Source organism: Vulpes lagopus, chromosome 13 (genome assembly GCF_018345385.1).
Source record: "Vulpes lagopus strain Blue_001 chromosome 13, ASM1834538v1, whole genome shotgun sequence".
Taxonomy (NCBI): domain Eukaryota; kingdom Metazoa; phylum Chordata; class Mammalia; order Carnivora; family Canidae; genus Vulpes; species Vulpes lagopus.
Window position 1 is genome coordinate 36,619,441 of NC_054836.1, and position 14,635 is coordinate 36,634,075.

General features: G+C 38.1%; 1 protein-coding gene across 5 annotated transcripts in view; it reads left to right on the plus strand.

The window, feature by feature from the left end:
* The window catches only part of KLHL7 (kelch like family member 7), a 67,324-nt gene that overhangs the window by 37,192 nt on the left and 15,497 nt on the right, over nucleotides 1–14,635 (plus strand). For all 5 annotated transcript variants that reach the window (XM_041727798.1, XM_041727796.1, XM_041727795.1 and 2 more), the window contains one exon: nucleotides 2,648–2,790. In XM_041727798.1, the coding sequence (XP_041583732.1) occupies nucleotides 2,648–2,790 (143 nt within the window). The remainder of the gene's footprint in view (nucleotides 1–2,647; nucleotides 2,791–14,635) is intronic.

Sequence of the window (14,635 nt, forward strand, 5' to 3'; positions counted from 1 at the left end):
ATCCTGCCTTCATCATTCCTGTTGATCCTTGCTGTTAGTTTGGTTGTCATTCTTTGTACATGATCCAAATTTTTTTCTGTAGCTTTTTATAAGAGCTTTTCTTCATTTTTGGTGTTTAGCACCAAATGCTTCTGGGCATTCATTTCTTTGGTTTATCCTGCTTGATATTTCTTTGTTTCCTGAGTCCAGTGATCTGTGTTTTTCATCGTTTAGAAAATTCTCAGCTATTTTTCTTCAAATAATGCCACTACTTTGGGAATTTTAATTAGAAAAGTTGGCAAGTCTTTCCTTTCATTCTTTGTCTCTGTGTTACATTTGGGATAATTCTTGAAATCTATATTCCAACTCACTAATTCTTCCTTCATCTATTTCTGTTCTAATCATTTGTTTAATGAGTTTTGAATAGTAATTAAATATTTTTTTTTCAGTGTTTTTTTGCATGTGTTAATAATTGTTGACATTATTTTATTGTTGGATCAGTAATACTGCGCATCATATATAGTTCAAAAAGACACAAAAGGATATATAGCAAAAAGTAGATATCTCCAGTACTCCTGCTACTACCTTATCCTCTCATGCTGAAGGTTACTATTGCTATCTTATATATCCTTCCACAGGTAGTTTGCATATACATTTGCTTACATATACTTGTACAAATTATATCTATACCTATGTGTATATATACATAAAATATAAAATTTTAAAACAAATGTTATTTTACTGTGTACTCTGCTACAGAGTACACACTGCTCTGTACAGAGTACAGAAAGCAGAGTACAAAAGCAGAGTACATACTGCTTTTTTTCATACCAGATTAGGTCTTAGAGATCATTCCATGGGTATATATTACCCTTTTTTATTTTCTTAACAGCCACATATAATATTCCATTGTATGAATATACAGTAATTTTTAACCACTTCCCTGACTGAAGTTTAGGTTGATAAAACTCCTAGAAGAATTACTGACAAAAGAGTGTGCATTTCAGGGCACCTGGGTGGTTCAGTTGGTTAAGCATCTGCCTTCGGTTCAGTTCATGATCCCAATGTCCTAGGATGAGCCCTGCTCTGAGGCCCCTGCTTGGCAGGGAGTCTGCTTTTTCCCGCTGCCATTCCCCCTGCTCATGCTTGCTCATGCTCTCCATCAAATAAATAAATAAAACCTTAAAAAGAAAAGTGAGTATGCATTTGTAATTTGAGGGGATCATAATATATTAGCCTCCAAATAGTTTGTACCTGTCCATGTCCCCACCAGCAATGTGTAAGAAACATTTCTGTGTTTCCCCACATGTATGTTATACCCTGTGTTCCAGACAGTTTGATCATGGCCAATCTGTTATGTGAAAAAGTATGATTTAATTTGTATTTCTCTAACTAGAGCTTGAATTTCTTTTCATACGGCTAAGAGTTGTTTGTAACTGTGTTCAGTTACTTAATGGAATTTTCTATTAGTAACTGGTCTTAATTTTATTAATTCATAGATTATCTTTCAAATTTGTTATATGATTAATGTTTTGCTAGTTATTGTCTTTTGGTTTGGTTTTTTCTGCAGCATGCAGTGATTTAAGTTAAGATTTTATGTGGCTTGAATTTTTTTTCATGGCTTCTGTGATTTTTGCCTTAGCTTCCCCTGGGGTCTTTTTTTTTTTTTTTTTTTTTAAGATTTATTTATTGACTTTGGAGAGAGAGAGAGAGAGTGCAAGCTGGAGGGGGCAAAGGGAGAGGGAGAGAGAATCTCCAGCAGACACAGGGCTCAGTCTCACAGCTATGAAATCAAAACCTGAGCCAGAACCAAGAGTTGGTGTCTTAATTTCTCTACTCTCATGGGTTCCCTCACTTCCTCTCTCAAATAAATAAATAAATATAAAAAAATCATCTAAGGCATCTACTTCTCAAAGCTTTATGTGTATCTGAATTACCTTGAAATCTTGTTAAATAAATACATAGATTCTGGGGTGTCTCAGTGGATTAACGCCGCCAACTTCAGCCCAGGACATGATCCTGGAGACCCGGGATCAAGTCCCACGTCAGGCTCCCTACACGGAGCCTGCTTCTCCCTCTGCCTGTGTCTCTGCCTCTCTCTCTCTCTCTCTCTCATGAATAAATAAATAAAATCTTTTTAAAAAAACATGTAGGTTCTGATTCACTAAGCTTAGTAGATTTTGAGATTCAGTAGTTCTAAGAAACTCCCAGATGCTGAAGCTGCTGGCCTTTGAACCACATTTTAAGTGACAATACTAGTGCCTGGACCCTACCAACAGAATTTTTTATTTGATGGGTCTGTGGCCATTTCAAACATTTCCTAGGTGATTCTAATGTACAGTTAAGATTGAGAAACTACTAGGTTAGGAGATCTAAATTTGTCATTATTATTTTGGCAGCTATTGCTTGAAGAGCCAGATAATTGACCAGTATGTAGTAAGTGGATGGGGGGGGAGTTCTTAGTGACTGCTGAGAATAATAAACTGGTTGGGACTCAGAACCCATTACACGTTTTCTGCCTCTTTGCCCCTCACTCTTTCCTTAAAAGCAATAGAGAGATAATAGAAAAACAGTTACAGAAACGAAAGCACTAGGATATTGGTTATTTCCTTTTCAAAGCATTAAACTACCTGAAGTTCTTGAAAAGTTGCCATGTGTTTTTCTACAGGTGGAATGAGGTATCATCTGCTGTCTCCAGAGGATCGAGAAGAATTGGTAGAAGGCACAAGGCCCAGAAGAAAGAAACATGACTACCGCATAGCCCTATTTGGAGGCTCCCAGCCACAGTCTTGTAGATATTTTAACCCAAAGGTAACTTCTTTTTATTGTTTATGCTTTTGAAAGCTCTGAGCACATAACCACTCACCCACCACTAGTAATAATAGCTCTTTCCTTTAGAGAAGTTAGTTTATGTGTTCTTTCATGTATCTTTTGAGATATAGAATTCTCTTCATTTAACAAATAAGGCAATTGAGGCTTAGTCAGATTTTAAATGTTTCCATAATTGCCCTGGAGCACTGCATAATAACCACTATCAGAGAAAGTGGAAAACTAGTTCTTGTATTTTATCTCATTTTGTTAGCAACTCTTTGCTTTCCTCATGTGCTATTTTCAGTGAATTTATTATGAAGCTATATGTGTTTATTTTTTTCTTTAGTAATTATGTTTTAATGTAAAATAATGTATACTTATTCTAGAAAAATTAGAAAACCTAGAAAATAACAAAAAGATAAAGTTACCTTTAACTCCACCATCTAGAAATGATCACCAATTTTAATGTGTTTTCCAGTGTATGTTATGCCATTTGGGCCAGCAAAGCCTGAGTCATGGGTCTAGAAACACAATTTTTCTTAATGGATTATTAGTTAAAACTTTGAGTCCACTCACATTACTACCTCCTTGATTCTTAGACCTCTGTGTTTTGGCTATGAAAGAGATAATACCATGTTTTGCTGGTACTGCATGTATTGCTGAGGCAAAGCAAATATCACAGTCCTAAAAGATATCACCTGTAACTGGTGTTGAATCTAAGCATATAACGGTCTCTTTTATCATTTTGTTCGCCCATTTTGGTTGATAATAGATACTTGATGAGTCCAGAGCATCCTCTTCACATCACATATTTATCTGATACTTAATACTGTAGTAGCAATGAACAAAGCATTTATAAAAACACATATGGTGATGTCAAGAGTGTAAAACAGAGTAAAGGCCAATCCAAATCCAGAATCAGTATCAACTCCAATGAGGGCAGAGCACTGTCCCTTTAACATTGGGGGGGGGAGGGGAGAGTTCCCAGTATAGTTAGCCTGGTATTGGGTGACTAACTGGTTCCCTCAAGATGGGGTAACAAATCAAGGGCTCAGGCTTGGTCAGTATTCCTGACAAAGTGGGCACTGTCCAGTAGTGGATAGCCACAGTGGCCTTAGGGAGAGGAAGTACATTAGCTTCCATAGCGGCTGGCTTATGCAGCCTCTATCACTACCCTGTAGTCACTCATAAACCCATTGAGCAAGCCTCAGATTGATGAAGGAAGATAGAGATGCAGTCCTATCCACATGATTATTAAGAGACTTTGCTGCAATTGTGGGCACTCTGGTAAGAATTCATAGGAGATGCAAATTTGTGTCCTTTTTAAAGGGTCACCTACATTATCCTTCCTCAAATCTTTTTGTCTACAGTCTTACATTGTTACTTATTTCAGGTCTGCATCCATCTGGGTAAACCATTAGCCACTATCTAGAATTGGTAAAAAACTGACCTTAGCCTTTCCCTCCTGAATGGTATAATGGAAGATCAAAGGCACTGCTTAAAATTCTGCCAGGTCAGAAGGTTGCTTCTGAATCATCCTTCAGTACCACTTTGGAACAGACTATAATGCTCTAGCAGTTTACTCTTGGCTAGTACTGTCACGGAGGAACTGGGCTCAGTCTCATGTTTATCAGCTGATTTATAGGGACTGCCTCTATGAATACACAGCCCTGGTTGAGGCAGAAGGCCTCCTAGGAAAGGGTAGGATTAGTTCATTTTGTATTCTGCACCTTCGAGACCTCCAAAAGCCCAGGGTTATGTTTAAATCCCAAATTACTAGTCGAAGGCATGTTATTTGTAATTTGGTAGATCAGGTAAAACTGTTTAAATGTGTTAATAATATGGCCATCTGGTTTCCCTTGGTCAAACATTTGCTGTCTGTCAAGACCTAGTGGCTAGCCAGGGGCTATTTACTGAAGAAAATAGTAGCTGCTTAAAGGAGGTAGGCCTGGCTCCAGAATCCAAGCCATCACGTTCTGTAGTCCTATTGGAACATGACCCAAACTATAAGCAGCATCCTGATGTCCCGAGATCACAAAATAATCTGAGCAGCCAAGCCATTTTACTGTAGCCTGTCCCTCTTAGCTGTCTCCTGCTCTTGCTTTTACTTGCAACTGGCAGCCTTTTGGTTTACCCAGTAAAAGTATATAAGTGGGACATCCAGTTACAGGATATGCCATCTGTAATATGTAGGAGATACTTGGGGCAACAAGGTATATTCTTTGTTTCCAAGGAGCTATATACCAGCATGCCATAGCAGAACTTGAGAAACTTTTTTCTGTAAAAGACCACTTAATAAATATTTTCAGTTTTGTAGGCTACACAGTCTCTGTCATTACTGCTCAACTCTGATGCTATGGCAGGAAAGCAGCCATAAACTGCATGAACAAATGGGCATTGCTGTGTTCCAATAAAACTTTATTGACAAAAACAGGCAGTGGGCTAGACCTATTTGGTCTACAGGTCATAATTTGCCAACCCCATCTCTAGACCTGTGGACATCTAGGAACTTTGTAGTGACGATTGTATTCTAGGATAAACCTCTGTCTTACCATGTCCTGTTCTCCAGAACTGATCAATATTATGGACATGAATATACAAAACCATATATGACTACCTTTGGTAAAGTGAGATAGACCTACTACAGCTTAGATTATGGCATATAGGGAGTCGAGATGCTTGAGGTCAGACCATGAGAGATGCTTAAGGTCAGACCATGAAATTATTTTATTTTCCCTGCCAGCTGAAAAGAAATCCCATTTAATTCTCTGAGTAGACTAACAGAAATCCACACTAGTCAAAGTGTTAGCTGTATGCCAAGTTTTAGTCGTTTCAGTCTGGTCCAGTAAGATCAGGCCTGGTGCTGCCACAGCAATTAGAAGTACCGGTCTTGACAGTTCTTACAAAGCAGCAGTTCCTCCTCTATTTTGGGAGAGAAGGACTTACCAAAGAAGGCTTCTCCTTCTTACTGTAATACTTAACACCATGATTCATAGAGTAAATATGCTGGCAGATAGCAAAAAGACCTCTCCAAGTAAGGAAGATCAGAGTTGGATTGATTAAACACCATCTGTTGGGCTGCTCTCAGCTCATCTGTCTCTGGCACATTCCTCCATCTCTGTAGGCTGATTTTCTTACAAAGACATCTGGCTTCCTTTCTCAGTAAAGATTGGGTATCTGGCAGGTACCCCAAGGCTTCATGGCCTATGCAGCACAGTCCAATATACACAAATGGCATTGTACTTAAGAGATTGATATACCTACTCATCTATTTCACACCAGATTATGTTAAGACTCTTGACATTTAAGTAGCTATTTAACTTCAGTGTTGTTGTTTTTTTTTAATTTTTCAGGATCCTTTTGAATCAAGAGCAGGGAATCTATAAATATGATGCTTCTTTCCAAGCAAAAATTGAAGTCAAGGGCACCTGGGTGGCTCAGTCTGTTAACCATCTGCCTTTGGTGCAGCTCATGATCCCAGAGTCCTGGGATCAAGTGCCACATCAGGCTCCCTGCCTGCTTCTCCTTTTCCTCTGCTGCTCTCTCTGCTTGTGTGCACTCTCTCTCTCTCTCTAAAATAAATAAAATATTTTTTTTAAAAATTGAAATCATAGGAGTTTATAAGTCTATATATACTACAGCTTTCCAAAGCCTAACTATGGTATTTATTTTTACAGTTAAAAGCAAAAAACCTAGCTATACTTGTGGTGAGCATAGCATAACATACAGGTTTGTTGGATTGCTATGTTGTATATCTAAAACTAATGTAATATTGTGTGTCAACTATACATCAGTTTTTTAAAAAGGTAATTAAACAGGCATCCTGGGTAACTCGGTGGTTTAGTACCATCTTCAGCCCAGGACGTGATCCTGGAGACCTGGGATTGAGTCCCACGTCAGGCTCCTTGAATGGAGCGTGCTTCTCCCTCTGCCTGTGTCTCTGCCTCTCTCTCTCTGTGTCTCTCATGAGTAAATCTTTTTTTAAAAAAAGTAATTAGACTACATTTTGATATAAAATATTTTAAATTTAAATAAAGGTGGCTATTTTGATGTATAGGAGACAGGAGAATCATGATTTCATTTAGGAGACCATAGCATTGTTTCTAGTATATGGCAAATGTGGAATGACTCTTAGCACTTTATTTTTGGTCTGTAGTTCTAACACTTTCCTTGATTTATTTTTTTTATTTCTTTTATTGGACAGTTGAAAAGAGACGTGTATTCTCTACAAGCCTGGAAGTGAGACTGTAACTTCAGAATTCCTATTTGCTTTTATCAATGGCCCTTACATACTTCTCTTTTGTATACTCAACCACAATTTTTAGACTTTCAATGGAAGAATTCAAATAATTGAGGATATAACTACCAATAAAAATATCCATTGATTGATTATATCAAATATCTCTTATGTCCTGAAGCTAACATAAGTATAATCCCACTTAACTATTTATTAAATGTGTCTGTGAGAAATACCAGGCCCTCCCTTCTTTTAAACCTTTACCTTGAGAAAACTTTTACCCATTACTATTTTTGTGTATCTTAATACAAGTTGATTAGTCTTTATTCTAATAAAATAATTGAGAAGGCTGATTTCATTATAAGTTATTATATGTTATTATTTATCTTGACTCTGCCAAAGAGAACATTATTTCATTATTCAATTCAAATAGATTGCTTAATGAAAAGTACTATACTGGAATTATTTTAAAGTTTTTGAACTTAATCTCCTCAGAAATTAGAATTCAGAATTCATAAATTCAGATTTGACTTTCATTAAGTGGGACCCATTTGTGCCCTATACTAGCCAAAAATTTATCGTTTTTATTGAATTGATCTCCTTCAAAGGGGGCACTTTAAGTAGTGTTACTTAATAGAATTATCCAGAATTAAAACACTATCCCTATAAGCTATTATCTTTAAATTTTCCTTGGATATGACTGGTGAGAAGAGGCAAATATTTGTATTAATTGTTGACTGAAAAATGATAAAAATCTTAACTTTCTTTTCTGAGTATTAACAGAAAAAGAAGTTATGGGTTGCTGTGTCAAATTGAAATTATATAATTCTTGTTATGGTCCATATAGAACTTGTTGAGCCTCCCTTTCCCCACCTGTACCTGTTTTTAAAGTTTTCAAGTGCTTAGTAAGTACTAAAAAAGTTGTTTATGTATAACCAGTGCTCTATTCTCTTAGTATTGATATTCTCAAATTGTAGGATGAGAATGTCTTATGATATTGATGCCTAAATAAAAGTTGACTTAACTGATCAGTTTTTATTTGGACTTTATCAATGAAATAATGAGCTCTAAGGACTTAGAACTTTGTAAGGATTTTGGCTCACCACTCTAATATGGTGGAGAAATAGGATACTATGCCCTAGAGAAAAGGGGATTCTGCATATTCCCTGCCAAAAACAAAAAAAAAGACTAAGACCAGTAGGGTAGGGGTCAAAATCTGCAAATTACAAAGACAGAAAACCATATGGTGCTGTATCACATGGAACTCTCAGGTTTGGAAGGTTTACCCTGAGTACATATTCTTACTCAGAACTCTTAAGTAGACTCATCACTGAGCTTAATGTCTGGCCCAGTGTAGATACTCAAATTCGAAAGGATGAATAAACCAGTATAACTTTATATAACATTTCACAAGCAATTTTATAGAACTGGATTTAAACATAGGTGGTCCCTAAATCAAAAGAAATGAAGTTACCTTCAACTCAGAATACACTTTCCTGTTGGAAATATTGTTTAATAAAGGCATCACAGTCCTTTTTCTCACAGTATCATAGCCACTTTACCTCTTAAAACAGCCCTCTCCTGAAGAGATGGTCCTACTCTGTGATCAGGGTGGAAATGGGCAGTTATACATTGCATGTGATTGTAAAAGATGTGCACAGAGAAATGTAAACCAGGGATCCCTGGGTGGCGCAACGGTTTGGCGCCTGCCTTTGACCCAGGGCGCGATCCTGGAGACCCGGGATCGAATCCCACATCAGGCTCCCGGTGCATGGAGCCTGCTTCTCCCTCCGCCTGTGTCTCTGCCTCCCTCTCTCTCTCTCTGTGACTATCATAAATAAATAAAAAATTAAAAAAATAAATAAATAAATAAACTTAAAAAAAAAAAAGAGAAATGTAAACCTTAAGTTAAAAAATTAGTCTTTTTATAAAAGTGTATCAGTAGTCTTTGGTACCTTCAAGAGTACTATAGAAGCAGTACACTGAGGTAAGAAGATGGGCACTGCTAAAATGATCAGGAGTGTCTAAAGGAACAAAATATCCAGTGTGGGCAGCAGTCATCCCAAGTGGATTGGTCCTCTAGCTATGTGCTCAGGGACTGACATTGTTACAATGCAAGTGTGGGTCATCATGGGTTTCCTGTAAGCTTCCTTACTTGTCATTATAATTGGCACCCAGTGGTAACAGTGTCCTCTGCAGCGGATGCATAGTAAGCATTCCTCAAGCTTGGTTGTTTGCAGGCATTTTGGTTAGACAGTTGGTCCTCATATTTGGTAGAAGAGATTGGAACACATTCTGAAGTAAGTTCTCAGCAGAGTGCTCTGTCTTCCTAACATGTCTTCCAAAATATTGGAAGCCTCTATTCTTTTTCAGGCATCTCCACCACGCACTGTTTTGTAGATTTATTTTAAAATCAACCTGACAGGGCAGCCCCGGTGGTGCAGCGGTTTGGCGCCGCCTGCAGCCTGGGGTGTGATCCTGGAGACCCAGAATCGAGTCCCACATCGGGCTCCCTGCATGGAGCCTGCTTCTCCCTCTGCCTGTGTCTCTGCCCCTCTCTCTGTGTCTATGAATAAATAAATAAAATATTAAAATAAATTTCCATTTAGAAAAAAAATAAAATAAAATCAACCTGACAGCCCCTTGCATCCCACGAAGTTCCCCTTCAAGGATCTGTTTCGTTTTGTCACTCCATCTGCAAGAAACCCCAGGGAAATATGAGTTAACCATGGGAGTGGTAATGTCAGACTCATTCTCTTTAAGCCATAATTATCATAAATTAACAGATCAGTCCCCTAAAAAAGTGGGGAGCGAGCAGAAATAGAACTGTAGGTATTTGAGGGCCATAAGTGGGAAGGAAAGAGGAAACTAAAAATGGTCTCAGTGTGGTGATATTTTAAAAGACTCCAGCCATCCTGGAATTAACTGGAAAGTAGTAGGCATATGAACACATGGCTACAGGGGTAAGGGTCAGGCTGAGGATAACCATCAGAGAAGGAAATAAATTATCACTATTTACTATACCATGTCACTTGAAAATTTCTCTTAGCTACCTTGGTAATTGTTCATATGATGACAAAGAAGGCACAATAAAATCTGTCATCACAGAAGTATTAAAACATGTCCAAATAGGTTTGGTATGATTATTTTCTTTGAATATGGATCATCAGTATGAGATAATTATCCTCAGCTGTTATAAACAACAGAGCCTATTGTATGGAGTATGTATAGAAGCATGACGCAGTTAGAGGCTGAGGTCACTGAGGCAGTGACTGAACATAACCATTTAAAAGTCCCAGTATGGTGGCTTAGTCAGTTGGGTATCTGCCTTTAGCTCAGGTCATGATCTCAAGATCCTGGGATCAAGCCCCACCATTGGGCTCCCTGTTCCATGAGGAGCCTGTTTTTCCCTCTCTCTGCCCTTACCCCTGCTTATGCACTTGGTCTCTCTGTCGAATAAATAAAATCTTTAAATTAATTAATTTGTTTATTAATTAATTAATTTAAAAAAGAAGTACCAGTACGGAGATGCCTGGATGACTCAGCTGGTTAAGCATCTGACTCTTGATCTCAGCTCAGGTGTTGATCTCAGGATTGAGTTCAAAGCCCCACATGTTGAGCTCCACACTCAGAGTGGAGAGCCTACTTTAAAAAAAAAAAAAAAAAAAAGCCCCAATATGACAGGCAGTAACAGCCTTGTTAATTGGAAGAGCTCACTCTGAGTTGAATTTGTCCATGGGAGCTTCATGGAGGTTTTCTTGAAGGAAACTTATTGGTAGAGTTTGGATAGGAAGAAAGAGAAAAGACAAGAATATATTGAATCCTAAGTATTAATGCATCTTTTTGGCTTGATAAGTATGGTTATTAAAATTTTTCATATAAGCTTCTCAAGTATTATTTAACTGCATGGAATCTAATAGTTTTGTGCTTTAAAAAAAAAGAAAGAAAGAAATTAGAGGGGTGCCCAGGTGGCTCAGTGGTTGAGTGTCTGCCTTTGGCTTGGGTCGTGGTCCTGGGGCCCAGGATAGAGTCCCACATAGGACTCCCCCAAAGGGAGCCTTTCAAGTTTAGCTAGATGAGCTTAGGCAAATCAGTTTATCTTTCTAAACGTCAGTTTTCTGGTCTGTTAACAGAGTTGAAATCTCAGGATTTATGTGAATATCAGTTATGTTCACTTGACTCCATCTTTGATCTTCATTCACTCAGTTTCAAGATTCCTCATTTTCCATATTTAAAAGTGAAAGTTCTTCATTTTTGCATCTTTATTTCTTCATGAGTATGTTACTGCATTTTAAGATTCAGGATAGTCATTTAAGGGGTAATATGCCTTCTTGTGCCAAGAATTAAAATAACAAAGCAGAGTTCATCTAAAGGCAAATCTTGTGTTGAAATACCTGGCAGAGTGCTAACACAGGGATACTTCCCTCCTATTTCATTTATTTTGTATTCAAAGGACAAGTGGTATTATCAAGCATAATCCTTCTTAGATTTCACTTTTGGATCGAGTTTCATTTCATATTTAAATTTCTGAGTAGTTTAGGTTTGAGTTTTTGGTTTTTGGTAGTATGGTTTTCTTCTGAGAGTGGAAGGCAAGAACATTTTGTGATCCGATAAAGCACCAGTTATTCTGAATCAGTAATTCCCTTTAAGCTGATCTCTGGCCTTATTCAGACTCCTTGTCAATGCTAATAACCACTAACAGCTGAGAAATGACCACTTACGGGTTTGTTGTTCCTAATTTTATCTAGCAGTTTACAATAGCACATCATGCCTTCCCACCCCATCCAGCCTCCACTGTGGAAGCCTTTTTTCCTAACTACAATGCTATATTTCTTGAAGAACTTAGGTTACTAAAATGTTTTTTCTAATGGCTGATTTATGAAACCTTTTTCTGTACTTGGAGAGGTTAATATGTTTCCAGTGATATTTGCATGACCCTCTTGAAAATTAGTGTATTTCAAAATAGGTAAAACCTGTGAAATTATTTGGCGTGATCAAGTGTTTACTTCCGAAAACCAGAATGCCCTAGTAAGTGTGCCACTTGGAAGGACGGCAAAGACTGATTCTGATCTGTCTTGTAGCTGAAATGCAGCCTCATAGTATAGTAGCTGTTAAGTTTTTCAGATTTTAAAACGTTAAATTAGTTTTACTTTCACCTTTTTGTTAAGATATTTAGCACTATTAAAAGCATTTGCTCTGGGATCCCTGGTTTGGCGCCTGCCTTTGGCCTAGGGCGCGATCCTGGAGACCAGGGATCAAATCCCATGTCGGGCCCCCGGTGCATGGAGCCTGCTTCTCCCTCTGCCTCTGTCTCTGCCTCTCTCTCGCTCTCTCTCTCTGTGTAACTATCATAAATAAATAAAAAACTAAAAAAAAAAAAAAAAAAGCATTTGCTCTAAGAAGTTGTTTTCCTTGTGCTATACTTTTGGTACCCTTTCCCTAGTTGTTGTATTAAAAAAATTTTTTTGAACATTTTATTTGAGAGCGAGCATGCGTAAGTGGGGAAAGGGGCAGAGGGAGAAGCCAACTCCCTGCTGAACAGGGAGCCCAGATTCAGGGCTCTCAGGATCATGACCTGAGCTGAAGGTAGATGCTTAACAGACTGAGCCACTCAGGTATCTTTTAAAATAATGATTAAGATATTTCAGCATAATTCCTGGAAAGGGAAGTGCTTGATAATGAATAAGTTAATTAGTCGCTCTTTGTTCAGAGGTACTTTCTAAAACATTTGGACCTTAAGATCATTGGATTTTAGGGCTGAAAGGGAGAAGCCCTAAATTCATCCAGTTCAGTCTTTTTGTTTTACAGGGAGGGGAACTAACATCCCTGAAAGATAAGTGACTGTGCATCCCAAGGCTTCTCCACAGCCTTGCTCAGTTCCCGTGTTTCCCAACTCCCTAGAGGTCCATTCTTTGTGATTTTGTGAAATGAATGAAGCTAGAACTGTTTTTATGTATTTTTCATGAAACTACTTCCAGGAATATTCTTGCATCTGGCATAAGCCTGCTTTCTATGTAGATTGTTGCCATAGTTCTGTGATTATTTTTAAACAGCCTTTAGAAACTAAAATAAATCAGATGATGGCTTAACAAAAAGTGTTTATGATTTGGTCATCTTTTTTTTTTTTTTTAATTTTTTTTATTTATGATAGTCACAGAGAGAGAGAGAGAGGGGGGCAGAGATACAGGCAGAGGGAGAAGCAGGCTCCATGCACCGGGAGCCTGATGTGGGATTCGATCCCGGGTCTCCAGGATCGCGCCCTGGGCCAAGCAGGCGCCAAACCGCTGCGCCACCCAGGGATCCCTGATTTGGTCATCTTAAACTCAGATGGACTCCTTGAAATTTCTGCCAGAAAGCTTAAGGTTTTGCCATTTTTGTTCATTTTGCTTTCCTTTTTTTCTAAGACCAGTCTCCCCTATCTTTGGTATCCTTTCAAAATGATCCAAAATAAAATTCTCAAGCCTTAAAAATAAGTATTTCTTTTATTTTGGATTTTGGTTGTCTTATTAAAATCCATCTGTGCCATTTCTATTATTTGAAGATTCATGTGTTTTCAGAATGTGGATTAGTATAAAATCAGTCCTTACTCTCAAGGAAAATAGACTGATATTTTTGCCTTGTGGAATTTAGAGAGCTATTACAGCTCCTTACCTCAAGAAGCATTTCACTATCCTGTAGCATTGTACTACTGCTAGAAAAACCACACAGAGCAAGATGTAGGAATGTTTATTCTTGAAGCCCAGACTTTAGTGTGGTGGGGATTTAAAAAAAAGCAGTCAGGGAAGCCTACAACAAGGAAAGGAGCCTTGAGCTTTAAAAAAAAAAAAGTCTAGAGTGTTGGTGTATCACAGCAGAGAAAAGAAAGTCTGACTAGGACCAGGGAAGACAGGACTTTATACATGAATGTGTATGTATGTGGATGCATAGACAGGTAACATATCAAAAGTTCCTTCTACCTTTTTTTTTTTTTTTTTTTAAGATTTTATTTATTTATTAGAGAGAGAGAGGCAGAGACACAGCCAGAGGTAGAAGCAGGCTCCATGCAGGGAGCCTGACATGAGACTCGATTCCGGGTCTCCAGGATCACGCCCTGGGCTGAAGACAGTGCTAAACCGCTAAGCCACCAGGGCTGCCCCCTACCTCTGTCTTTTCCAGGCTTTCCAGTTTTACCATTTCCATATCTTTTGCTCAGCCAGGCACAGAACTTTGCATGAAATAGATACTCAATAAAACTTAACTGAATTAAATTGTTTTTAGAGTAACAGTTCCCTGCCCACACACATACACTGTAACTCTACTGCTATGTATCTATCTAGTTGCTAACAGGAAAGCTACCTTTCCCTCTAGCTTGAGGTGTAACCTAGGAGCTCAGGGAGCAGTCAACAGGCCCCAGGTTGGGGGTAGTCCCATCACTACTAAGATAAAAGCTGGCATTCAAATCTATGGAGCCTATAAGTCTGACTTCTCATCTATATTTTTGCTTCTCTGCTTGCTTCCTCAACTACACATATGTTATCTTTTAGTACAAATTATTAAAGGATAAACATCAGATCACCTTCTTGGTATTCTGTTTTGGGTGAGGTATAGATTGGGAGAATTAGACTTTCC